The sequence below is a fragment of the Taudactylus pleione genome, unplaced genomic scaffold (genome assembly GCF_031769625.1).
Source record: "Taudactylus pleione unplaced genomic scaffold, aTauple2 ptg000117l, whole genome shotgun sequence".
Taxonomy (NCBI): Eukaryota; Metazoa; Chordata; class Amphibia; order Anura; family Myobatrachidae; genus Taudactylus; species Taudactylus pleione.
This window is the reverse complement of record NW_028284519.1, coordinates 14,070,452-14,095,826: the sequence shown is the minus strand read 5'-3', so window position 1 is coordinate 14,095,826 and position 25,375 is coordinate 14,070,452. Positions and strand designations below refer to the sequence as shown.

At 42.2% G+C, this 25,375-nt stretch overlaps 2 protein-coding genes across 8 annotated transcripts in view; one reads left to right on the top strand and one right to left on the bottom strand.

Annotated features, from left to right (window-relative positions):
• The window catches only part of ADCY7 (adenylate cyclase 7), a 117,198-nt gene extending 111,964 nt beyond the window's left edge, over positions 1-5,234 (top strand). Inside the window, exon 25 of the mRNA XM_088471959.1 lies at positions 4,629-5,234. Coding sequence (XP_088328085.1) covers positions 4,629-4,775 — 147 coding nt within the window. The 3' untranslated portion in view covers positions 4,776-5,234. The remainder of the gene's footprint in view (positions 1-4,628) is intronic.
• A 10,697-nt stretch (positions 5,235-15,931) lies between these two features.
• The window catches only part of BRD7 (bromodomain containing 7), a 29,376-nt gene continuing 19,932 nt past the window's right edge, over positions 15,932-25,375 (bottom strand). For 4 of the 7 annotated variants that reach the window (XM_088471871.1, XM_088471874.1, XM_088471873.1 and 1 more), the window contains exons 8-16: positions 24,942-25,071; positions 24,565-24,637; positions 23,945-24,037; positions 21,444-21,579; positions 20,345-20,456; positions 19,835-19,949; positions 18,826-18,969; positions 16,240-16,383; positions 15,932-16,086 (exon numbers count right to left, since the gene is read on the bottom strand). In XM_088471871.1, the coding sequence (XP_088327997.1) occupies positions 16,022-16,086; positions 16,240-16,383; positions 18,826-18,969; positions 19,835-19,949; positions 20,345-20,456; positions 21,444-21,579; positions 23,945-24,037; positions 24,565-24,637; positions 24,942-25,071 (1,012 nt within the window). In that variant the 3' untranslated portion in view covers positions 15,932-16,021. The remainder of the gene's footprint in view (positions 16,087-16,239; positions 16,384-18,825; positions 18,970-19,834; positions 19,950-20,344; positions 20,457-21,443; positions 21,580-23,944; positions 24,038-24,564; positions 24,638-24,941; positions 25,072-25,375) is intronic. The other 3 variants (XM_088471872.1, XM_088471875.1, XM_088471877.1) reach the window with 1 other exon arrangement.

Genomic DNA, 25,375 nt, shown 5'->3' with positions numbered 1-25,375 from the left:
TGGAACCACAATTTCCTCATTCAGATGGAAACGAGAGACCACTTTGGGATGGAAGCCAGGACGTGTTAGAAGAATTTAATCTTTCAGCACTCTCCGGATGAAAGATTAGAAATGGGAAGCGACAGGAAAACGCCCCTAAATCCGATATCCTACGAGCAGATGCTATAGCCAGAAGATACTGAGTCTTTGCTGTGAGCCATTTGACATCTACTGACTCCAGGGGTTCGAATGGAGGTTCCTGAAGTGCGTGGAGAACCACTGACAAATCCCACGGAGCCACAGGAGGGACAAAGGGAGGTTGTATACATAGAACACCTTGCAGGAAGGTGTGAACATCTGGTAGAGGCGCAATTCTGCACTGGAACCAGATGGATAGAGCAGAGACGTGCACTTTCAGGGAGACCAAGCAGAGTCCAAGATCCAGTCCAGCCTGAAGAAAGGCAAGAAAGCTAGAAACCTGAGTCATAGTTTCTAGTAGCACACCACTGGAAATATGTATGCCATTCTGTGATAAATCCGGGCAGAGGCCAGCTTACGCGCTCTGAGCATGATCTGGACCACAGAACGAGAAAAACCCTTAGACAGACAGATGGGCCATGTCCGGATGTAGAACTGGACCCTGAGACAACAGGTCCGGATGTTTGGGAAGTGGGAAAGAAGCGTCTATGGAGAGGCTCTGAAGATTAGAGTACCAATGTCGTCTGGGCCAAGCCGGAGCTACCAACAGGACAGTGCCTCAGTCTTGCTTGAACTTTCGAAGAACTCAAGGAAGAAGGGAGACTGGAGGAAATAGGTAGGCCAAATGGAAGGTCCACCTCACTGAATAAGGCGCCTGTGAAGGCTGCTTTGGGATCCCTTGTCCTGGATCCATACCTCAGAAGCTTGCGATTGTGTTGAGAGGCCATGAGATCTAAGTCTGGGAGGTCCCACTTTACACCTAGAGGTCTTTCAACTCCTGGTGGACTCCCCGGCAATTGAGAATCCCAGGGATGAACACAGTGGAGATGGCATTCTGTCCATGTGAGAATGCATGACACCTCTGCCATTGCTGACCGACTTCGAGTGCCTCCCTGGTGACACTGGAGTAACCTGCGCACCCATTCCTGCAGTACTGAGATTTTGTCTGCTGTCAGGAAGATTCCCTGAGTCTGGGAATCCAGAAGAGCTCCCAGATGGACCATCCTTTGTGAAGGAAACAGGGAGGACTTTTAATCCAGTTGATAACCCAGCCGTGAATTTGCAGAAAGGCAATGGTTACTTGAAGATGGTGGTGAAGAACCTCGTGAGAGTGTGCTAATAGCAAGAGGTCATCCAAGTACGGGAGCAGACTGATTCCTGACTGCGCAGGTGAGCTGCCATAACTGCCATGAGTTTGGTAAAGACCCGCAGAGCTGTAGAAAGCCCAAAGGGCAATGCCTGAAATTGGAAATGTTACTGTAGGACAGCAAACCGATGAGAGGGCGCTATAGGTACATGTGCTGTAGGTAAGCGTCCTGAATGTCCAGAGACACCATAAAGTCCCCATGCTCCATAGCTAGGATAATAGAGCGGAGTGTTTCCATACGAAACTTGGCCACGCTGATAAACCTGTTCAGAGATTAGAGGTTGAGGATAAGCCGATGAGACCATTTGGTTTCTGACCCAGGAAAAGGGTGGAATAATAAGTTTCCTCGCTGCGACGACGGGACTGGAATTATTATCCCCACGTGCAGCAAGACTGAATGGGGAATGATAGACTACTTCTTGTACCCAAGTGTCTGATTTGACGACAGCACTGGGTGAATTGAAGAAGTCTGCCTCCTACTCTGGGATCCACCAGGGGGAGGCCCACCCCATCAGGCTGAAGGTTTGACCTCGGATTTAGTAGCAGGACGTCTGGAGCCCCAGGCCTACTTGATCCTGGACATTGGAGGCCCTTGTAGAAGCCGATTGCCGAGGAAAGGACTGCCTTTAGCTTTTCCTTGGGGACGAAAGGACCTAAAGGATGACATCTGAGGCCTCGGTGTAGATGCTGATGGCAGAAAGGCTGTCTTAGATGCCACCAGGGTAGCCAGAATCTTATCCAGCTCCACTGAAGATTATCTCCCCATTGTAGGGCAGTGATTCTAAGGCCTTCTTAGAGTCCGAGTCCGCCTTCAATGACCGAAGCCAGGCAGTGGACATTGCTGGACGAGTAATGGCTTCTGTAAGAGAATACACAGATTTTAGACAAGCTTCAATCTTCCTATCCATCGTGTCCATTAAGAAGGAAGTCGTAGGGCTAGGTAAAGTAGAGCTTTTTATCAGACATGGGAATCAAGAGCTGGGAGAGCTTCCCATTTAGCGCTATTCGCTGCTGGAAGAGGGTATAAAGAAAATCAGACGTTTTGGAGGCTAAAACTTTTTACTGGGAGTATTCCATGCTTCGCTCATGAGCTCAGAAAGCTGATCCGAGTAAGGAAACTCCGCTAAAACCACTTTCTGTTTTTTAAACAGTGGTTGTTTTGGGAGCTGGCTCAGCATAACTGAAGAATTGATTTGACAGCCCGCACTAAAGCAGGAGAGAGACAGAGAGACAGAGAGAGAGAGAGAGAGAGAGACTGACTGACTGACTCTCTACTGAGTTAAACTGCATACACATGTAAAGATTTTCTGTCCAACCATCCAACTAGTTGATTGGTTTCATACCTTACCAGATTTTCATTCCAACCAAATAACAATCAGCAATTTGCTCCCAAATGCCAGAAAATGGACAAAAACTGTTGTTTGTTAAATCTAAACAATTGGTTCAAACTTGTCTGACGACCATTTTCATCTGTTTTCTGGCATTTAGGAGCAAATTGCTGATCATCAGTTACTCCCATACATTTTTTCATTCCAACCAATCAACTAGTTGGATGGTTGGACAGAAAATCTTTACGTGTGTACCCAGCCTAAGAGAGTATGTCCACCCATGGAGGAGGCATAGGAGGTACTTGTATTGCCTGTACCTGTTGTGGCAACCCCATAGGGGGAATTACTGCCGGGACTGCTAGACAGTCCGCACTTGTGAAAAGGAAGCCTAGGGTGGGTTCCTGAGCAGGGGCTGATTGGCCTGGTGTGTTATAACAAGCTGCACATAGCCCATCTTTAAATAAATCCTCCTGATTTAAGCCTGCTGCACAGGATCTGCAATTGAGATAGGTGCAGCAGTTTGCTTGCCTTGCCAGACATAGCTGAAGGATAGTATAGCACACAATATGGCACTGAGCAGCTTGCAGCCGCCAAGTATGTGACAGTTTTCAGAAATACCAGTGTATATATGCAGTACAATGGCCCTGCATTTGCTTAGATACAGCTGCAGGAGAACACAGCACAGAGTATGGCACTGAGCAGAGTGCAACCACACAGTATGTGACAGCATTCAGAAATACAGTGGACTCTCTATACACCGGTATGTTAGGGTTATAGTGAGAGGAAAAGGCATAAGCTGACAGTATAGTGAAAACACAGATAGACAGCGCTAGCGTAAGTCACATACAATGCAGAAATCAATATAACTGCAAAGGGCACTACAATCAACTACTCAGATCGCAGTGGCTGGTAGGTTATAGCGCTACATAACCTGGCTCCTAGGAGAGGTATGTAAGGGTACAGGTTCCAGCGTTCCCAGAGAGCTGTGGCTGCTGCATAGAGAAAATGGTCAACGGAGATCTCTGAGGGGGCGGGGGAGGATCTGCTCAGGGTGGCAAGACCGCGGTGGAATGGCGCTCTGAGCTGCGGGAGGCGGCTGTATTAACAGAGAGCTGTGCTTCCCCTGGCTGACTTTAACCACCAGTTCTCTGGTCTCTAGCGCCAGTATATATGCCCTGGTGCCCTAGTGGAGTCCCGGACAGACCGGTATCAACGTCAGCACCTATGGTCTGTCCCGAGACTGGAGGTAGACTGCCAAAACAAGGTTGCTGAGAGCGGTAACCCACCTTACCTGTCCCGGCTGCAGTCTGGGGTCCACCGAGAGTACCAAGCCGAGGGGGTGTTGGAGCTGCAGCACAGACATCCGGAGGACAGTCTAATGCTGCTCGCTTGTCAGTAGTAAAAATAAAAGCTTGGGCTGCTTAATGCAGCCCCCTGTTCTAATAGTGATCCAGCTCCTGCCGGACACCAAGCAAACTGATTGCCTCAGGGGCGGGGTATAGAGGGGAAGGACTGGAGCATTATGGGATTGCAAAAGCTTTACTATTTGGTGTCCGGTCTTCCTATCCACCACCTACACCTCATTGTCTCCCTGTGGAACCCTATGGACCCTGAAGAAATATATCCCCATGAGAGATTAATGTTATTTGCCTCCCTGATAAGTGTATTGTGTTCCTAACCTACTGATTGGCTGAATAGCTGAAATACCATGCTGACTGAGTTATTTTGTCTGTTGCAACCACCTCATTTGCAAAACAGCCTCTTGACAAAATTGGTAGGTTCTATTCTTTACCAAAATCAGGTCTGGGATGTGGTTAGCATCGCCTAAATTGTTGGTATTCCTGCAGGTTGTCATCAATTTTAACTTTAATAAATACAGTGAATAAAAAAAACACCAGGGGAGAGAGAACTAATATATACCCACATATTTTACCTTCCTCAACTTGTGTTACATTACTTATGGATTGTCTCTCCAGGTGACCGAAGAGACGTGCCGTATTTTGGAAGGATTGGGTTATTCTTGCGAATGCCGAGGACTTATCAACGTTAAAGGAAAGGGAGAACTGAGGACATACTTTGTCTGTACAGACATGGCCAAATCCCAGAGCATTGGCATGAACTAACCCTGCTACTGGTTCTACCTTTGCAAAGGCACAAAGTACAGAGGAATGTTTTACCTGCTGCCTAATTTTATACCATGAAGACATTGCCAAATTAGTAGTTAAAGCTCCTTTGATCTCTTACCTGGACTGCTGGTGCTCCTCTAAGGCCCAGCATGAGGAATACTAAACAAACCTATTGCCACTTGTGAGCATTGTCATATGCCAGATATCCAGTATTTACTCAATGAAGATAAGTGTGGCAGATGAAGTTCTAGGTTACACAATAATCCCATTACTGAGGACAGTGTATTTTAGAAAATGTTATTTAAATGCTATTAAGCTTTGGCTGCAAGACCATTTTTAATTGCTTTTATGGTTATAGAAATGATGAATGTGTGTGAACAGCCATAATAGTGCATGCCAGTGTGCCTTGCTTGCCAAAACTGTGCCTTTTACTGCGAGACTAAGAATTAAGGTACAGTAAGGGGAAACTAAAAAAGAAATATCGGTCTTCACCAGTTGAACAGCTGATATGGAAGCCTTGGTTATAACCAGCAGATGCCTGTGGTGGTTGCGAGAAGCCAGGCAGGCGATGGGTTGTAGATTTATAGCCTTCCATTATGCACCACTTCTGTTTAGCTGTGCCTAAGAAAAGGCACCATGGTCTTCATAGATTTAAAATTGTGGGAGATGTTCTTTACAACCTGCTGTTTTAGCCTGGCTGATCTTCTACCATTAACTAGTGGGACTGGATGTGGTACTGCTGCCTAATTGATTTAAACTGCATTGCCTGAGATGCAGAATTACACTCACCCACCCCTTTGCTATATGGTTGGAGAGCATTGTTTTTAAAGTATTTAGTGATTACCATAATATAAGTTTCTATGCATCTTACTTCCCATGCACTGCCAAAGACAATATTAAGTTTAGGAAGTGGGAGAGGGTGAACGTAGGAATTCCTGATTACATGTGTAAAGTATTTTAAAGATGGACTGTTCTATTACAGAGAGGAAACATTTCACTTTGTGGTTATATTAATCCAAAGAACTGTTTTATTTTATTTTTTATGTCAGGTTCTATACGGTGATGAATTGTTCTTGACTTAAAGCCAGGTACACACTAGCATTTGATTTGCATTATAAATGGAAGTTCAAATGCCGGTGAATCAGAATGTCACACTCAAATGTATTGTTTTTAACTGTGTTCAGGTTCCTCCATTGACCTCCATGCGTTTTATATGCAAGATATGGAGCGAGCAGCATTTGGAGAACTGCAATACAAGTGGTCACTGGAGATACAGTAATAGTTTTCATTTTCTGTACTAGTGTTAAAAGTGCCTGTATAACACATCGATATCAGTGGGTATGGGTAATTAGGTGGGAATAACACATAATTTATTACCAATACAACACTGCCATGTGGGCTTTGCAAAGGGCAACTAAAGTCTTTCCTCCTAATTGTTTGTAGAAATATGCATCATAGATTAGATTTTGTAACTTGTGTTGCAACACTGCAGAGGCCTAACAAAGAAAAGGTTAAGGCACTGAAAATGTTGGAAGCCTCCATCAGCATGTGCAATTGGATAAACCATGTTATATTAATTTTATTACATTTTACATCTCTGCTTTTGCCTTATCGCTCGTATGGTACAAACACCAAGTCATTGTTAGATTACATATCTATGTAATTTGAGAGCCCAATGTATTCGTAAAGCATCATGTCTGCCATATGTATTTCTGGATTAGTATTCGAAGAATAATCCCCAATAATACATAACATATATAGAACTTGGAATGTTCTGTGTAGTCAGTCCTTACAAATAGCTTTTATATATATATATATATAAAAATGCAAACGCATTCTTTGTACAGATCTATGTGGTGTTGATTCAGTAGCCCAAGTCTCTGCTCCGCTGGAGCTTACAATCTAATTTGCCTTCCACAGGTCACATTAGGGTATGCCTACTCAGAACACAATTAACCAAGCAGTATGTCTATGAAATGCAGAAGGCACCCAGAGAAAACCCACAACCTCCACATTGATCTTGTTTGGATTTGTACCCAAGACAATAATGCTAACCATTGAACCACCTAGACACCCATTTTATTTCTATTTAATCCGCAAATTGAGGTTTTCAGTTAAATTATAATTAATGTGGCTGTGATTGTTTTTTTATGATACCTTATGGATTAAATAAGTTATCATTACAGCATTAAGGATTGAATGTGTTTTAAGATAAAAAATTAAAAAAATACAAAAATAAATTGTTTTAATTTAGAAAATGTCAAGGTCCAAAACTGCAGAACCCATTTTCACTAGTAAGGTTATCACACTCCTAGAAGCACAGAAACATCTGCACATATTTATGTTTTATTTCCACCACAGGGTATCATTTGCCACCCACCTCAGTAGGGGGATTTTATTTTACCCCCACCCCACCAGTGATCCAGTATTCCTTATGAAGAAAACTATTGAAGACCTTATGATGATGTAGGTTTTATTTGTTATTTATTTAAACTTTACATGCAGACTCATAGTTTTGTATTATGTATCATTAATTACTATGTAATTTAAGTACATTAATATTAATGTTTTCATTTTGGGAACTAACCTTCATTTTCACTTGGTTCTGGAATAAAACATATCCTGTAGGTCAACTTTCACTTTGTCACATTGATTTCAAGCCTTATGTCTTACCTGGTATGACTTCCATTCTTTGTTTACCATGTACTATTGGGGAACATTAACTTCATTTTGGGCACAAAATGTACTTTACATGGCATTAAAATGCAGGTTTGAAACTGTCTTATACAGTTGGGACAATTAGGCCTCCATTTATTAATGAACTAAATTGCAATGCGATCTGGGCTTGACATTACCGCACATGATTGCCTTACCATATGCGATCATAGCGTCTGGCTGTATCATCCGGCATACGCTGGGACAGGGCGCCAAAAGGAGCCCGTTCCTGTGATGTGCCCTGAGAGCTGCTGTGCATGCACAGCCGCTATTGCCGGTGAACTCTCCGCTGGCTAATTATGTGTAGTGTAGCCCATAGGCTACAGCGGCTAATACCATCATTAGATGGAGTTAGCTGCGGGGTGCAATATCCAGAATATGTTAGTAAATTTGGCAGTCACATTCCCCATAGAAGCCTATGTGGGATGCTGCTACCTGCGGGAATGGAGGGCTCGCAGCAGGTCCTCCTTCATACATTGTAATATTTGCGGTTAACCCCCATAAACGGGTGGTTTTGGGGATATAGCCATATATATATAAAATGATAAATGGCGTCTTGGTCTAGTCTATCACCTTTTCAAATTCTGAGCAGTTTTACATCAGTTAAGACTACACACATAACACATCTGCCAATAAAATGAGGACGGAAAAATATTTTTTGAATTGTATTAATGGACTGTATAGAAAGAATTTATTTTTGAATGACAACCATTGCTGTAAGTTGGGTACACACCTGTAAACACCTCGGGTCAATCACCCAATATCGGGTGATCAGTCACTTTTGTATAGTAGTGTATGTAGGACTGCTAATTGATAAAAGACTTAAAATGCAACCTTCAGTTGCAAGAGCGTTATAAGTAGAGATGAGCGGTTTCGGATTAGTTCAGATTTCCACGCCGAGTTCGGATTTTTCCCGGACAAAAGTCCAGGAATAATTATGTTTGTCCATGAAAAATGACATTTTGCCTCTTTCTGAGTCCCGTTTCTTGCCAGGAAAAATTCGAACTCTGCATGGAAATCCGAACCCGCTCATCTCTAGTTATAAGTGTGGTTTCATATTTATCGTCCCGATAAATATTAAACCACATATATATCCCATACAAGCTCAAACACACTGAGCTACTTTTAGCACAGTGTATAAGGGGGACACTAATCGCCTGATCGGGAGCATTTACCTGATCAGCCGAGTGATTGCGAAAGTTGTGTACCCAGCATTAGTGTTATCTAGATTTTATAGGATAACTTCTCAAACTTTTTTTTTTACATTGGCAGTTGAAGTCTCAAATACACATTTGTTGCCACTTCACAGATGCATTGCCGAATTATCCACAGGGTGGTACAGGCGGCTGCCTAGGGCCCCGCTAGGCTTCAATATAGGTTGAACAGTATATATATATATATATATATATAAATATACACACACATTTTTTTTTACATATTATTATAAAGCAATTTTTGAAATTATATTTACATATATATACCCATACACTTTCAGAGCCCCACAAGGTGTTAATCTGGTTATGCACAGATGTGTTTATAATCCAACCTTTCTTAAGTAATATCATTGACCAAATAAATAAAATATCACAATAACAAGTCCGTGGTTGCAGATGTGGTCAATGAACGTTAGTTATACATCTATTTGATTCTTCAACTGCTAATTTCTGACAAATGAATTTAGTAAATCTTTTATACCCAGTATTTTATTCAGGCAACACACTTTTTGTATAATTTCTGAGCGGAGTTCTCTTTTAACCTATTGGTCCAGACCCATTTTAGACTGATTCTTCATGATCCTCCTCCATGATCCTCTATTGTATAGTACCATCCAATAAGCAATTTAATAATCATGTATTCATATTTTTACACTCTTCAATTCCCTATTCATTATAGGTTCGCAGTAATATGCTGAAAATGAATTGGCCACCTATGCACCGTAGGGACAGCTGTTGCTGTACTAGCCCATGATGAGCAGCTTTGTTTTTTCTGTGAAATTGGGGGAGATGTTTCAAGCCTTCTAAAGAGTGAAGACGTTTTTCATTGTACTTAATAAATTATAATTATTTACTTTCTATAAAATGATCGATTGGTTGCTATGGGCAACTTGTCCAATTCTATACTCTTTAGAAGGCTTGATCCATCTCCCCCTTTATAACAAAAGCATCCTGCCTTATCTTCATCAGCCTGTGTACCAATAACAATTTACTGTTGCTTTTTAGAGAGTTTATAATGACATATGGGTTCTGGAATGTCACTAATTGTGCATACAATATTATGCACCGATTGTTAGGAAAGCCACTAAACTCAAAGGAGGCAAAAAGTGACTTAAAATCAATCTTTATATACTTAAAATACACATTTCTTCTACACAATCAGTAGAACTGTTCCATTTCTAAATTTCTGTATTTATATATTGAAAATAAGGGAAGTGCAAAGTAAATGACATATTGAGTTGGTCTATCATTGCATATTTGTCGTGTTAATTCATGTTCTACAGATGTGCCAACATACTTCTAGCCTCCTTACGCATTAAACAGCCCTTCTAGTCGCACCATGCATTGGCGCGACTCTGTAGCGCTAAGGTATTTGCACGATTTTCCCTTAGTGTGATGCAAATATGATGCACAAGCAACTTATGCTGATTAAAGTGATTAAGTGCCCGCTCATCCCTGTATTCAATTTGAAAGTAGGCGAAAACGTGACCCAGCGAAACTTGAACAGGCGGAAAGTACTGTCAGATTTGGGGAAATCAGCCTGACACCCCCCAAAAGATGCTCTGACATGGGGGTTAGCTATGGTTACCCCCGATTTGGCTTGCTGAAGGTATTTGGTGTTTTTAAACGGGCTCAATAGCTGCTAAATAGCATTTTTGTGTAAGTGGTGAAGAATAGTATTCAGGAGGTTTTTTTGCAGAAAATAACTTATCCCAGCAGAATTTGGGGTACTTGAAAATGGGGGTCAGAATATTTTAAAGTTGCTAAAATTAAGTTTAAAAAAACTTTAAATCCATCTGCCGCAACCCCCTGCAATGAAAAAAACACCTGGTGCATACTTGGGGACCCCCCAGAGTCAAGTTAGCTAGTTTTTAACTTTGTCCCCCAACTTTGAATTTGGGGGCCAAAAAAAAAAGTGATTTTTTTTGGGGGGTGTCCTTGTGTTTTTTTTTTTTTTTTGACACAGATTACCTTTGGGGGACTGTCTGAAGGCTGCATGGGGGTTCCACAACGTTGCATCCCAAAACCCCAATTCTGCACTTTTTTCCGCCTTCTATTCATAGGCGAAACTTTTTCGCCTTACATTGCATTGACTTTCTGCCTAGGCGGAAAGTCTTTCGAATTGAATACAGCGATACTTTTCCGCCTGGCGAAATGACGTCATCAGTGAAAAGTTTCCGCCAAAAACACGCGAAAACTGCTTTTCGCCTCAAATTGAATACAGGCCTAAGGAGTCTTTTAAAAGGGAAAAAGTCGCACAGCACTCACGCATTGTGTAATGCAACTTGTAGCGCACGGTGGATAGATGTATGTGGACATATATGTAAGTGTGAGGTCACACAAAATGGAGTTAACTTGCCTTACTTAGATGAGCTGCAATGATTCATGACTATGCAACTCTAAATATAAAAGGGTATAAATTGTAACTAATATCATAATTGATCAAGGAAACATTTTGTAAATATGGCAGAAACCGAATATAAATTATGTTTGTTTTACAAAAAATGTTAAGCCTATGTTTTTCCTTTTACTTTATCGGTAAACAAGTTATTGTTTTTGTACCGTGATAAGTGCCTGTGAGCAATGAACAAATGTTTTTGTTTTCTAATAAATTGTACAGCAAATTTTGATTGAATATTTATTATTTTAATAAAATAGAAATTTCTTGCAAACAAAAGGTGTAAAATATCCATGTATACTGCCTAGTTTACTAACATTTGATTTCTCTTTCAATAACTGAGGATTTGTTGCCAAAGTAAGCCCTATTTTGCGTTAAAAGAATATTAGCCCAATATTTGGGGATCTGTTTTGTTTACCACTATTGTCAACTACTTTATTGTTTATCCTGACAAAAATTTAATGCTCTCCCTCCAATTTGTCATTTTTTTTCAATATCATCGCAAAGCCAAATTTCATTATAGCAGCCAGTTGTGATTTATTTTTAAAGCTTATAAAGGTTTATAGATCTGCATTGTTTGTATGGAACAGTGTGACAAACTACCACCATGTGCAAGCAGAGGGAACAGAGACACCATAATCCAGACAGTGTGGTATTGTTGATTAGTTGGACTTGGAAGCAGAATTTGGCAGGGAAATGCAACATAGCCATAATTAAAGTGTATCTATTCAGAGCAGTGTATAGCAAATAGGCAAAATGCCATCAATTGAGTGACCCATTTCAGACCTATTGAGAAACCGGGGAATTTGCCGGAACACGGCAAAATGACCCAGGTCAGGCATGTGGTGGAAAGGTAATTGACCAGGGTTGACAGTCCCGGGTCCCTGCAATCGACCAGGTGTTTTCCCGGGTCAACCCTAGAATGAGCAGATTGGCTGTTCGAGGCTGACCTCATCAGCGTCAGATGGGAGAGGATGCCAGAGGCAGATATTATTGGCCATGATTATAGCAATGCATTATGGGTCCCATACAAAAACGAGTTAAAAAACCCAATGCGAAGCAGTGTATTTGCCAGGGCGTTTGTCTGAAAGGGCAAAGTATATTTATTCAAGGCATAGAGAGAAGGATTCAGTGAAAAACGCATGAAAAGGTACCAACAAATGAAAAACCTGGAATTAAGTTTAAAAATGTTCCTTTGTAAAAACAGAGAAACTGAACTAATGTGTTAGGAGGAAGTGCACCAACGATGTTCGTTTATATTTCTGATGAGGTTATGCAAATTTTCAGTGCCTTTTTGATTTCGATATTAAAATTCCGTTGTTCCCTTCTGTTTTTACAAAGAGAGAGATAGATATATCTATAAGATATAATATTACTTTAGTTTCCCTTGTTATTAATTTGTTAGTAACTTTTCATGCATTTTACCTTGCTCACCTCCATACTTTCCCCCATCAGCAGATTTTAGGACTAATTTTTTTTTTTCACGCTTATCCCCATATTTTGAATCTGTGTCAGACTGGGGCATGAAGGGCCCCACCTGGGGAAGGCACTGGTAGGGGCCCAAGCTTAAAGTGTGTGGCCAGCCACCGCAGACGCTTGGCTAGCCATTATAGAGGACATAGGGGTAGATGTATGATAGCGACACTTAACGTGCCGCTATAACACTTCCCGCTTCACCTCTTTACCGAGTCGAAGCAGGAAGCACTACTGATGAGATGTAAGAACATCTCATCGACCGGAGAGGGGGAGCGTTAACTCCCCTCCCCCCCCCCTACCCACTGATGCGCTGTGTCTCTGTCCTGGCCGGCTCCACTGAGCATGTGCGGGATCTCGCAAGTATCGCGAGATCCCCGCGTGCAGCCTGGAGCCGGCAGCCACAGCGCTGTCCCTGCTGTGGGGAGAGGCTAGCGCCAGGCTGTAGCTGTCGATAACGACAGCAGGCCGATCGGTCAGGCAATATGACCGTTCGTACATGGCCCAGGCTACCGGCGCTGCTGTCTTGTAGAAAGCAGAGTCGATGACAGGGGCGCATAGCGTCCCTGTCATTTCCCGACCAGACCCCCGCTCATACATCAGGGAGAAGCGGTATCAGCGCATGTAACGTGGGCTTCATACATCTCCCCCGTTAGCCTGCAGACAACATGGACACTACAGGGCATGGTCTGTTCATCCATGTTTATGCTTTACCAGGTAACTGACTGTGTAATAGAGTAACAATGTATAGTTCAAGTGTACGGTCTGAAACCTGATATTAGAAGATAATGTGGGGCCCACAGGGATTTCCCCTGTACCCCTGTGGGCCAGTCCGACCCTGCTTTGAATAGATTTGAATAACGGTGACCCATTGCAGCGAGGCAGCAATACCAACCACCACACCATCTGTGCTGCATATTTCAAAGGGTTTAAAAAGAATGCACCCACGCATGGAAGGAGTGCCTGCTTCTTAAAGTGAACTATCTAGTGAAACCTATAGTGAGGCATGAGATAGCCTGATCACACAATCATCTAAAGAAAAAAAACAATGCAGCAATATATACTATCCCTATACTAAAGGTGTATGACCGCGGTACTATAAAATGGCGGCTAAAGCGAGAGTGTGTGCCTCATGAAGTGCACCCAGCTCCCCCTCAACATAAATACTCATGTAAGCAGTGTGTTATACTGTATACATATACAATTTAGGCAGGGTAGCAGCAACTTAGTGTCGGCAATCAGATTAAAGCCTGGCACCCTATTGTTAATGAACTAAGGGGAAACCTGACGGGGTCATATACAGCGCTGCAAAATGGTGGGACCGTAGCACAGAGCAGCTAGCTGGGAACGAGCACCAGCGGAAACTGCCCCATCATAGAACCACATAATGCGGTAAACTGTGCGCCCGGAGTCTAGCATGCAGGAGTTAAAATACTGCTCTTAAGAGGGAAGCGGGGGACAGCCGCGCTGCATATTGCTGAAGGTCCGATCGGCTCCGGGAACATATGTGAGAGAGAGAGAGAGAGAGATCGATCACAAGCACAGTCAAAAGACCAGCTGAAAACAACACCTCTCTTGCTAGACAGGAGAGGTGATATCTGCAGCTGCGCCAGTGTTGTGGGGGAGGGGCGGGAGACCCTGACTCAGCCGATGTAGCTGCGGCGGGCCCGCTGAGTCTGAGAACTTTCTTTGAGCTCCTCTCAGCATCTGCCACCTGTGGGGGCTGCATAAATAGAACCTCCTAATGCTGTAATATACCGCCCCCAGGTGATTGTCATAACCCCCAGCGCACTCCAACTTTTCGGGGAGGCTGTGCAGCGGGGACTAGTTTAGGTGGGGAGGAAGTTATAAACATCCATTAGAGCCCAGCAAAAGCTGAACAAACTCTCCTCCACCCACTAGTGTTGAATGGAAGGAGGAAGCATGGTACTCCACCTATGACAGCCACTGAAGGCGTGTCGCCGAGCCCAGTCTTTTTACACCGCTCCTACTACTCAGGAGCAGTGGAATACTTACAGCTTACTGCTGCGACTGGGATGCTGGGTATGGGGGGCAGGTGAGGAACCCGGATACAAGCAGTTTCCAGCTGTGGCGGGCCTCACAGAGACCGGTGTTTCAAAGCATGGGTCCTCCCTCGGCACCAGACACAAGCAGCAGTAGCTGTGGTGGTTCCCTTCCCAGCGGATCCTACGTAGCAGGCAGGCAGGATTAGAAACAAAATATTAAATACTAAAGGGGTGGAGACAGCCCATAGTACACCGGCTCTCTCAGGCACAATTGCTAAACTGGGGCCTGGAGGGGGAGGAGCCAGTCACACTTCTAAATTATTTAAAGTGCCAGGCTCTACTCTACCACCGCCTATACCCCAGTGTCTTCAGCTCCAGTGTGCCATAGTGGATGAAGGAGAAAGAGGGTTTTTGCTTACATCAAACTCTGCATTTCACACACTGAAGTTTGCCTGCATGTTACCTCCCTGTTACTCCATCTTTGGCCATAAGTCTAGATGCAACTGCCATACGACTACTTATGTACACTATGTGAAACTACACAAAACTCTACATCAACCTCATAGGATTTAACTTTTCAATCATCATTCAATATTCAGTTTGTCCCAAGCTCAGTCTTTAACTGGGGTGAAATGCCAGGAGCCTCCGGTTCCTCATAGAGCCTGCCTCTTTCACTAATACATCTATTCTCTGTTGTCTAGATCAGTGGTTCTCAAACTTAGTCCTCAGGTGTATTCATTACTCACTGACACATTTTAAAAAGGTCCACAGGTGGAGCTAATTATTTCACTTATTCTGTAAAGAGACCTGGAAAACATGCACTGTTTGGGGTCCGAGTTTGAGAACCTGTGCTCTAAATGAATCTTAATTTAAAACTTGAAGGATCCTCACAACCCTAAATTTACTAAGTGGCAATTTTGCTGGGGTTTTGAAACCCATGCACGACAACGCAAACTAAAGCACCAAGCCAGTGAATTATATGTTCAGCGGTTTTAAAGGAGTTTTGAAGAGAGCCATCGATGCCCATCTGTTTTACTGCGGTTGTTTTTTTCGCTTTTCAAGAAGAGATTCCTTATATGGCAGAAGAACCCTAATATACATTTGTCTATTACAAACAAAAGTGATTGTGCAATTATTTGTCACACATTTAGCATTATTAATGCCTTTTTGTAGAAACACAGCTAGGCAATTAACTAGGCAGGATATTTTTCTCTGTAAATGAATCCCATATTACATCTACAGTATACCTCTGTAGACATGACAAAAACCATACACATTTTCAGAAGTTGCCAGATATAGCCATTAATGCATTTGTCTTAATGTCAAATAAGTTAACAAAACACAGAGTAAAAAAAAAACAAAACACTTATTTATTGGAATTAAAGAAAAGATTTTAGTGCCTAGTCATTTACACGTTCCATTCATCTTCCTCCCTATCTATGTTACCATTGGTGGACACTCCATTCCATTACCAGGTGACACCTGGTTATCTTCTGTATCTGCTGAGAAAAACAACATATAGAAGTTTCATTATACACTAAATATAATGCACAAATAATTCAGAACAGAGAAGAACACAATTATTAATAGTATGGTAGGCATACAATGGTAATGCAAATATACTTACTAGTTGCATATTTTGACTATAAATGTACCTGCCGTCAGATCTACCACCATCTCTTCTGTGTCCTGGTAAGGAGAGGTAATTCCCATCGCCTTCCGAATCCCAAGAATACTGACAACATCCCCTGGCTGCACCTGCTGAGCCAATTCCTTCAGGTTCTCATTTACTTTGTCCGCTGGGTGAAAAAAACAAACAAACAAAAAAAAAAAAAAGTTTAAGTAACTATTCCCAAGCACTTTCACATGGCTTAAGCTGCAGTCTGGTTACATTTATCTAAGGACAGTACATAATATGTGTGTCTGTAATGCGTTTAATGACTCTGCCAGTGCACAGCGTGAGCTGAGAATACTTTTTGGCATCTCCCTCAAAATGGGGACAGTGGTATAAAGATGCCATTTAATACTGGATACAGGTGGTGAATTTAAGTCCGATTTCTTCGGCCGACCCTTGCGTGTTTTGCACTGCGCAGAGTGCACTCATCTTAAGAAGAAGATGCAATTCAGTCACCACTTCACTTGTGGCTGAAACAGCGCAACTGGGTCACAAAAGAGTTTGCGCATAGGCAAATTTTTGCAAGTACAGACCGACACAACTGCAGGCTATGCACGGTTGTGCGTATGTCTATTTTCATTTGATGCTTTTACACAAAGGGTATGGATGACACAAGTGAGCACTGATAAAAGAGAAGGGCTATGCAGGCAAATATATGTATTTATCTCTACATACGCAATGAACACGCTGGTTTGTCAAACATTCTTTCAAATCTGTACCAACCCCAGGGTATGTGCTAAGAAGTTGCCTGCAAGCCACTATGACTGCAGCAACAATTGAAGGTAAACAAAAATAAATGAAAACTTACAGTAATAATTTAACGTAATCACCCTATTTTTGAGGCATTATGAAAAAAAATAACTGGTCAGGAGACAGAGGGGGAGGGGCCCGGACTTCAATGTGATTTCTTTAAGGGCCTGAGGCTCCTCCATGTACCTCTTTACCCAATGGTTCCAGTGCCCCAAATGGAAGAGAAGAGAGGGTTTAGTCTGAAGAACAACTTGTTGCTCCTCGCTGTAGAAATATCCAAAAGAAACTACAACTCCAAGTTATTGAAAGGAGAAGGTTAGAAGAATTTTAAGACTAGGGTCAGACCCAAAGGAGGTTACTCCTGCATCACTGCCTGAAAAAAAACAAAAAATAAAATGGGAGGGGATCTGCACTCCCAGTAAAAGTGCCAACTTTGTATGAAAGACGAATGATAGTCCAGAGCGGAACCTCAGAAGAACTAGGCCCCAAATCACGGGTGCTCTTACAAAGATAGCAATATATTGCCCTACCGAATGGATAGTCCTGAACCTCCTTCTCGTGCCAGTAGATCTAAATCTCACACAATATGATAATTCTTGGCCTGAACATGCTGATGAAATGACCATTCCCTAGGAAGTAGGGTATGCCTACCGTAAGTCTGCTTCCCAGTTTTACACCTCTGAAATGAACACAATGTTCTATTCTACCCAGTGCATTATTTTGCTGGTTCCCTTCATGGTATGGGAGCACTTGTTGCCTCCCTGATGTGTGAGGTATCATTATGGCACTGTCTGGCTGAATTTTCCATGCAGCAGATGATGTCCTCTGATTAGAGTTTAACACAGATACCAGTTTTAGCATATGAATCCTCTTGTGTTGTCCAAAGTCCCTAAAACAGCCCCGAAAGCTGGAATCCATTGTCATAATAGTCCAAATTCCAAATGGTGAAGGGTGACCCCCTTTTGAGGTAGTTGACATTTAGCCATAAAAAGAGCTCTGGCACTCCCTTGGAGCCAGTCTGATGAACTGGCTGGTCAAATGATGGAGGGACTTGTTCCATATTGGTGATATTAGCTCGATCTAGAACTGGAGTGGAACTGTGCAAAATGCACTGCCTTGAAATTCAAAACCATCTTCCTTAATACCTTCACGTAAAACAGAAGAGCCCCAATAGAGATTTTACAAGTGTCTGTAATGAGAGCATCTTGTCTTCTGGCAAAAACACATTCTGCTGCCAAACAATGGCACTAGGTAAACAATCTGCTAGGCAGGTATTGGGTGGCTTGTCCACCCATGGGATTCTAAAGCCGGTGTCTAGTGTTCCAGACCTTAGCAGCGTTGGGAGAATAAATCAGCAAGTGCATACACATTTGCCGATACTGGCTGCGATGGCCATGCTGCATTTGGCAGCATAGCCCTCGATAACAGCCCCCGTCAGACCTGCATGTAGGTCCGATGGAGGATGTCGCTGACGAAGAGCGGGAGTGTGCATACTCAGCGACATAGTTGGTACACAGACGATGTGCCGCTACGTCGATCCGATGGATCAGACGATATATATGTGTACCCAGCTTAAGGTCTGAGCTGTCACTCGCATATGGGTCTGAAGCAAGTTCAGGAATCCCACTTTGATCACTAACCTTGATCACTTTTCTACTATGGTAAATAATATACCTCACTCAGCAATAAAGAAAGCAACAGGTAAAACCACAATGGATTCATCCTCCTCCCTAAAATAAATGTGCATCTTCCTCAGTTCTTTTACCCATTTGGCAGGTTCCCCAATTAAATTGTTAATATGAACAACAAAACTTACCAATCTGGACTTCTTTGGTGGATGGAGCTAGTAGGCACACCATGTTAGGTGGTGGTTTTGTACTTAGACGTTCCTTCTGCACCTCTTGCAGCTCCCGTAACAGCTTAGTGGTTTCATCCAGTTTATTCTGGAACCTCTTTGCCTCTGTAATTAATTACATATTGGTGTCAATGCAGAAAAATTAGACAGTGGTCATCAATTGTAACTCCTTTTCCTATTAAGAAGAACTTACAGTGGGGAAGGTGATACAAGTTTTTATTCAGTATTTTCTCATGCTTTCCAGTCCATTTGTTACAAATTAGATTAAAAACGAGGCGGGCACGGGATGCCGATGCACAGGATCCCAGCGGTGAGAATCCTGACGCCGGCATCCTGGCCAGGTTACAATCCCGACACTGCCAGATAAGCCTAACCCTCCCCACAGCCTAAACCTAACCTCCCCCCTAGTGCCTGAACATAACCCTCCCTCCCCGCAGCCTAAACCTAAATGCGCCCTGTCCTTTTGGCGCCGCCCCACTAAAACATGCAGGGTGGCATCCCCGCTCATGGGCTCCAGTGTCCCACGGGTAGGAAAAATTGTGGGGCAGTGATCACCAACTGTGAATAGATGGCATGCGCATCTATTCACAGAGGGGGAGAGTTTGGGGTAGCCCGGCATGTCCTTAAGTGCCGGGGATGACACCTTCAAGAGTGATGAAAAGGGGGGGTGTCGTAAAGATACGCCCCTATTCTCATTGTCACGCTCCGTTCAGGCGCTCTAGAGTGCCCTTTCTACGGGTTGGTGCCGGACTTATATTGAAAACTAGTTTTATACTAGTTGTTAACAGCAGGCCAACACAACTAGTGTACTGTAGACTTGACATGTGTATAGGTAACAAACATGAGATGTGTGCTGGAGCAAAGATCCACTTCACTGTACAACCTGCAGCAGTGTACACCTGTGTCCAATATGAGTGACGTAACCTCCATTTTTCACTGCAGACAGACTTTCTCAAAGGAGGTTCCTTACCTTCAGAATCAAATGTCTCGTCAAACATTCCCAAACCAAACACAGACTTCAAACTTGCAAACTGGTCAGAGGTATTAATACGGTCCTGCGTTGCTGAAATCTCACTTGATGCTACCTATAAAAAACAAGCAAGCAACTATAGTAAGCAATGCAAATAGCTGTATCCTGTTCCTCATTCAGGTGCAGATTTGCCTAGACGTATAGCAAAGTACACAGGCTTGCTGATCATGGTAAAGTCTTTGCTGAGGAGCACAAGAATAATTGGGGCAAGGAGCGGAATTGGGCTGCGAGAAGGAATCCTTGCCAAGTACTTGGTAGAAGCACCAGTGTGCCTCCCGTAGTTTGCAGAGCAGTGCAAAAAGTAAGGCTCAACTGCACAGAAAGGCTACTATTTGTGATGTGCATTTTCCCATGCACATCACAAATGAGGCCCAGGAACATAAATTAGTAGGTGACCAAATTAAATACTTGCAATGTTTCGTCATTCATTCAGGAAAAAAAAGCAGTTACCTTATTTTGTAATCTTTCTGTTCTGGAATATGCTCCATCACTGAAAACATCAAGAATACAGTCCGCCATGCCATAAGGTTGGTACTTTGTGTTCTCCAAGAACTCCTGTATGCTAAGCAAACAATCACATCTTATATAAACATTTTTGACACGGGGACAGTTTTTGCAGTATTTTTGCACAAGAGCAATGATGCAAGAGCGATCAGATTTTCCATGTTTTACATCAGTCCCCACACCACATGAAAAAGGGGACTCCTATATACCAAATAAAATACCTGAAATATGTATTGTTGCACATTTAAACTTGGTGTTTCAAATGTTTTAAAATTAAGCACAGTCAAATGTTACTGAATTCTAATTTGCCAGGGTGTTTTGTCAGAGAGCTGATGCAATTTTTGATATGCAGAAAAATAATAGTCACACTTGTACAAAATATTGTCCTATTTTTCATTCCTCTAGGAAGCTAACTGGAACCCATTAGTCCTCCTGCCACAGGAATGTAAACAGCTTAATCATTGCCAAAGTATGTGAGGCTGGTTATAATAGAGGCAAAACTGGAGACCTGCCCCTAACTCTTGATGTCAATGAAATCAAACATTTTTTAAAATCATGACAAATAAACAATATCAGAGACACAGGTACTCAGGTTTAAATCCACCAAGTTACATCAAGGGGGTTATGTAATAGGGTCAGAGATTAGAGAACAGGCGTGATTTGTTGAATTTGCAACTCAATTTAAAGTGGCAATCTGTTATAAGGCAACACTAGCCTGATAACATCTTTAAATTTGGGAACAAACTTGCCAAAAATCAAGCTGGTTTCCTAATCTTGGGACCTATTACATAAGCCCCCAAATTACACGCACAGGGCTCCACAAAATCAGGTAGCCATGGCAAGTAGAGAATACATTCTGACGAAAGTACTAGACAAGGCACCTGGCCAGTATGGCATCTTGTATCTCTCGTTTCCAGGCTGCAGGAGTTGAATTACTAACTATTGGGTAATTGTGGGCGAGCTAAACCCAAAACATAAAAGGCACTTTATATATAGAATACAATTCAGATCTGAAGATATTTGAGATAACCTTGATGTGTTGTACCTGAAAGTTCCCTGAAGACTGGGGTCCTCTCCATATGTTGTGTATATGAGGTCAGAGTCATCCTTGCTGATGTTAGCAAATGTTGAGTCATATGAAGGAGCGTAAGTGGTGAATGGCCCATAGTTCAAGTATAAAACTGAGGATGAATCACATAATTCCATAGTATGTATTTTGCAGCATTTAACAACACTGAACATTTTCAAATAGGTTTGTAAAACCCTTCAAAGGTTGCTGTGAATTAGTCCACAATATTCCATCTATAGAAAGGAATGTTGTGTTTTATCATTTCCTGTATATGGAACATTCTTCTCCAATTGTGGTAGAGGCAGCAGAGCATGGACCTCACCAATGCCTGAGGCATGGTGCCATAACAGGCTAGAAGAAAAACGCACACTATAATAATTAAAAAAAAATATATATATATATATATATACATATATACACACACACATACATATATACACACACACACACACACACAGTTGTGGCCAAAATTGCGGACACTTTTTGAAATTTGAATGTTTTTCAACTTTGATGCTTATAAAAACTGTTACACTTCATGCAGTGCAATGATTCATATATCAAATGAAAGGAAATTTAATGCTGAATTCAAAACAATAAACAGGGGTCAAATATTTGCATTACAAGGGAAGTTATGCAGTGAAAACAACACTTAGGGTGAAAATCCCTGAGTACTTATGATGTTACTGTCCTATCAGTATTTCATTGGGTATCCTTTATTTTTCAAGACAGCAGCACAGCGACGAGGCATTGAGCCAACCAATGTTTGGAGATCTTCCTTCTTTATTATGTGGTGCCATGAGACAACTATAGCCTCAATTAATTGTCTTTGAAAAAAAACTGGTACATATGAGGCGTCCATCCAATCAAACAAAACCACAAATGTTCTATGAGGTTCAGGTCTGGGCTGTTTCCTGGCCATGTCAGCACCTGTATGTCATTCTCCGTGAACCACTGTTTGCATATCCATGCACTGTGGCAGGGAGCTGAATCCTGCTGGGAAAAAAATGGGGCATTATCTGGAAAAAGATCCTGATAGAAGGTAGAAGTTTTGGTTGTAGGATGGTGTCAATGTAGTTTCTGCTGTTCAGTGTGCCATCTATGACATAAAGGCGGCCTACAGCATCTGCTGTCATACATGCCCAGATCATAACACTTGTAGGATTCTTTGTTGTTGCTTGAATGCAATCTGGATGTACCTCTTCCCCGATGCGATGTCTCCGATATTTTCTCCCATCACTACCAAATATTGATATCTTAGTTTCGTCACTCTATATCACTTGTTTCCACTGACCTTCTGTCCATGCAATTTGTTCTTTTGCCCACTGTATTCGTTTCTGCCGCTGTTTTTTATTCAACAATGGCTTTTTTCGGGGAATCCTACCTTTTAGGCCAACCTCTGTTAGTCTTCTCAATACCGTTCTTGCACTGACAAAAACACCAGTTGCATTCAGTTCACTGCTAATGGCCGCAGATAACATCCATCTGTCCCAGACGCAAATCTGTTTTATTCTCCTATCAACAGCTGTTGTGCACTTTATCCAGCCTTTTCCTTCTTTGTTTTGTATCGATTGTTTCCTGATAGCGTAAACAAAACTTTCATATTCCTGATGTTGTCACATTCCCACCAACTTCTCTCGCAATTGCTGCATACAAAAGACCATTTTCACGTAACACCACAATCCTGGATCTCTGCCTGGGTGACCAGTCACCACTTTGCCTGGATGTCATTGCTGTATTTATTTTTTACACCTTCGTTAGCACTAAACAATACACACTAACATCCAACCGTAATTGGTCCTCAGAACGATGATTGGCTGGTAGTAGCCATTACTACAATCCGCTTCTTGAATCTCATGCTTCTGTGCTTCTTTGTCTGACTGAAAGTAGCATAACTTCCCTTGTAATGCAGATATTTGACCTCCTTTTTATTGTGTTGAATTCAGTATTAAATTTCCTTTAATTTGATATATGAATCATTGCACTGCGTGAAGTAAAACAGTTGTTATAAGCATTCGAAGTTGAAAAACATAAAAATTTCAAAATGTGTCCTCAATTCTGGCTGTGTGTGTGTGTGTGTATATATATATATATATATATATATATATATATATATATATATACATACATATAATATATATACACATTTATATATACATATACACATATACATACATATACATACACACATATATACATACATACATACACACACACACAAGCTTGCTTCGAGTTAGCCGCAAAACCCCTTGTGGTACGAGTAAGTGTGGCTGCATGCCACACTTACTGCACCTCTGGCATCGTGGATCTATGTTCTCCGCTTCATAGGGCAGAGTAAAAAAAAAAAGTCTGTGCAAGTCCGGGGTGACATTGGGCTGCAAATTGCGTTGCTGTTGCCTGCGTTCCTATGCAGTTGCAACGGCAACTCGCCTCCTTCGTGGCTAACTGAATTGAGCCCTGAAAGCTATAATAAATATTACCTGGAGTGACTTTGTTGCGCTTGTCTTCTTTAAAACCTTGTAGGGAATTAACTCCTGACTGCAACCGGCCAGCTATTGTGCCATGCCCAGGTTCTAAAGAACAGAACAAACAGTAAATAGAGGTATTTAATTAATAGATCAGATACAGCAAGGAAAAATGCACTGCATTAGCCCTAGCTCTGCTGTATATAAATGTTTCTACTGCAAATGGCACATTTATTTAATATGAACTTGAGTAATAAAGACTTGTTTACTGTCTGATCCCCACACAACTATAAGGAAGATCTATCAATGCTCGGAAAGAGATAGTACCAACCAATCAGCTTCTAACTGTCACTTTACACACTGTATTTGAAAAATGAGTTAGGAGCTGATTGGTTGGTACTTTATCTCTCTCCAAGCTTTGATAAATCTCCCGCTAAATATGCTGCTAACATTTCCCTTAAGTAGGATCATCCTATAGCTCCACACAGCTCGGCAGGATTCAAATATTTGTCTTTTACAATGGACAAGCCTAAAGAAGGTAGAACATATCACTGAAAGCTGGCCAACTAATCCCAAACAAAATGATCCCCAAATAAATGTAATAACAGTTGATACACACCCTAGGAGCGACTTACCTAGAGCAGTGTCAACAGGATTGAGCATAGCAAGGGTTGTAGTCCCATCTGGCTTCCTTCTATCAAACTCCAACTGTAATCAATGCAACAGGTCACATGCTGAAGTCTATCATCTAATATAGCAATCCTAATTAAGAAAAGTACTTTTCATCTAACAAAGCTACCGGAATTTGTACTGTCCTACCCTTAAAGCTACCGGAATTTGTACTGTCCTACCCTTAAAGTGATCCCAATTTTAGTCAAACATTCAAGTATACAACAGTTTACTACAACATAGATTTTTCCTGAATATAGAAAGAAAAATGTCCACCCTGCCCATCCAGCCTCTCTGTAAAGCATGTGCATGGTGTGAGCAGTCTCTCCCACCTAGCACTCACCTGGCTGCTGATCCCTCTCTTTGACAACTTGCCAAAAGATTCTTTGATAATTTGGTCAATCTGCTCCTGTTCTTTCTCTGCGGCTGCGTCGCTTATTTTCTGCCTCTCCTCCTGCTGCTCTTTCTCTTTCCTGGAGAGAGAGGGAAATCATGCACAGGCCGCAAGCAAAGCTCGCACTATTTTAACTAAAAAGTTATCAGACACTACTGAATCTTATTACATTAACAATATATAGCTCTAACAATGGTGTTCCAACTCATACATAAGACAAAACGTTAGAGCTTGCGACAGCGGTCCTGCTCCTACATTTTAATTGTAAGCGGATAGTGGTTTAATAGTGACTGTTGCTCCGGGCCGCCATGAGGCAGAGTGACTGCACAAGGGTGCTATAGTGGGAGCAGTGCGGCAGCCGCTGGGGACCCGTATCCAAAGCC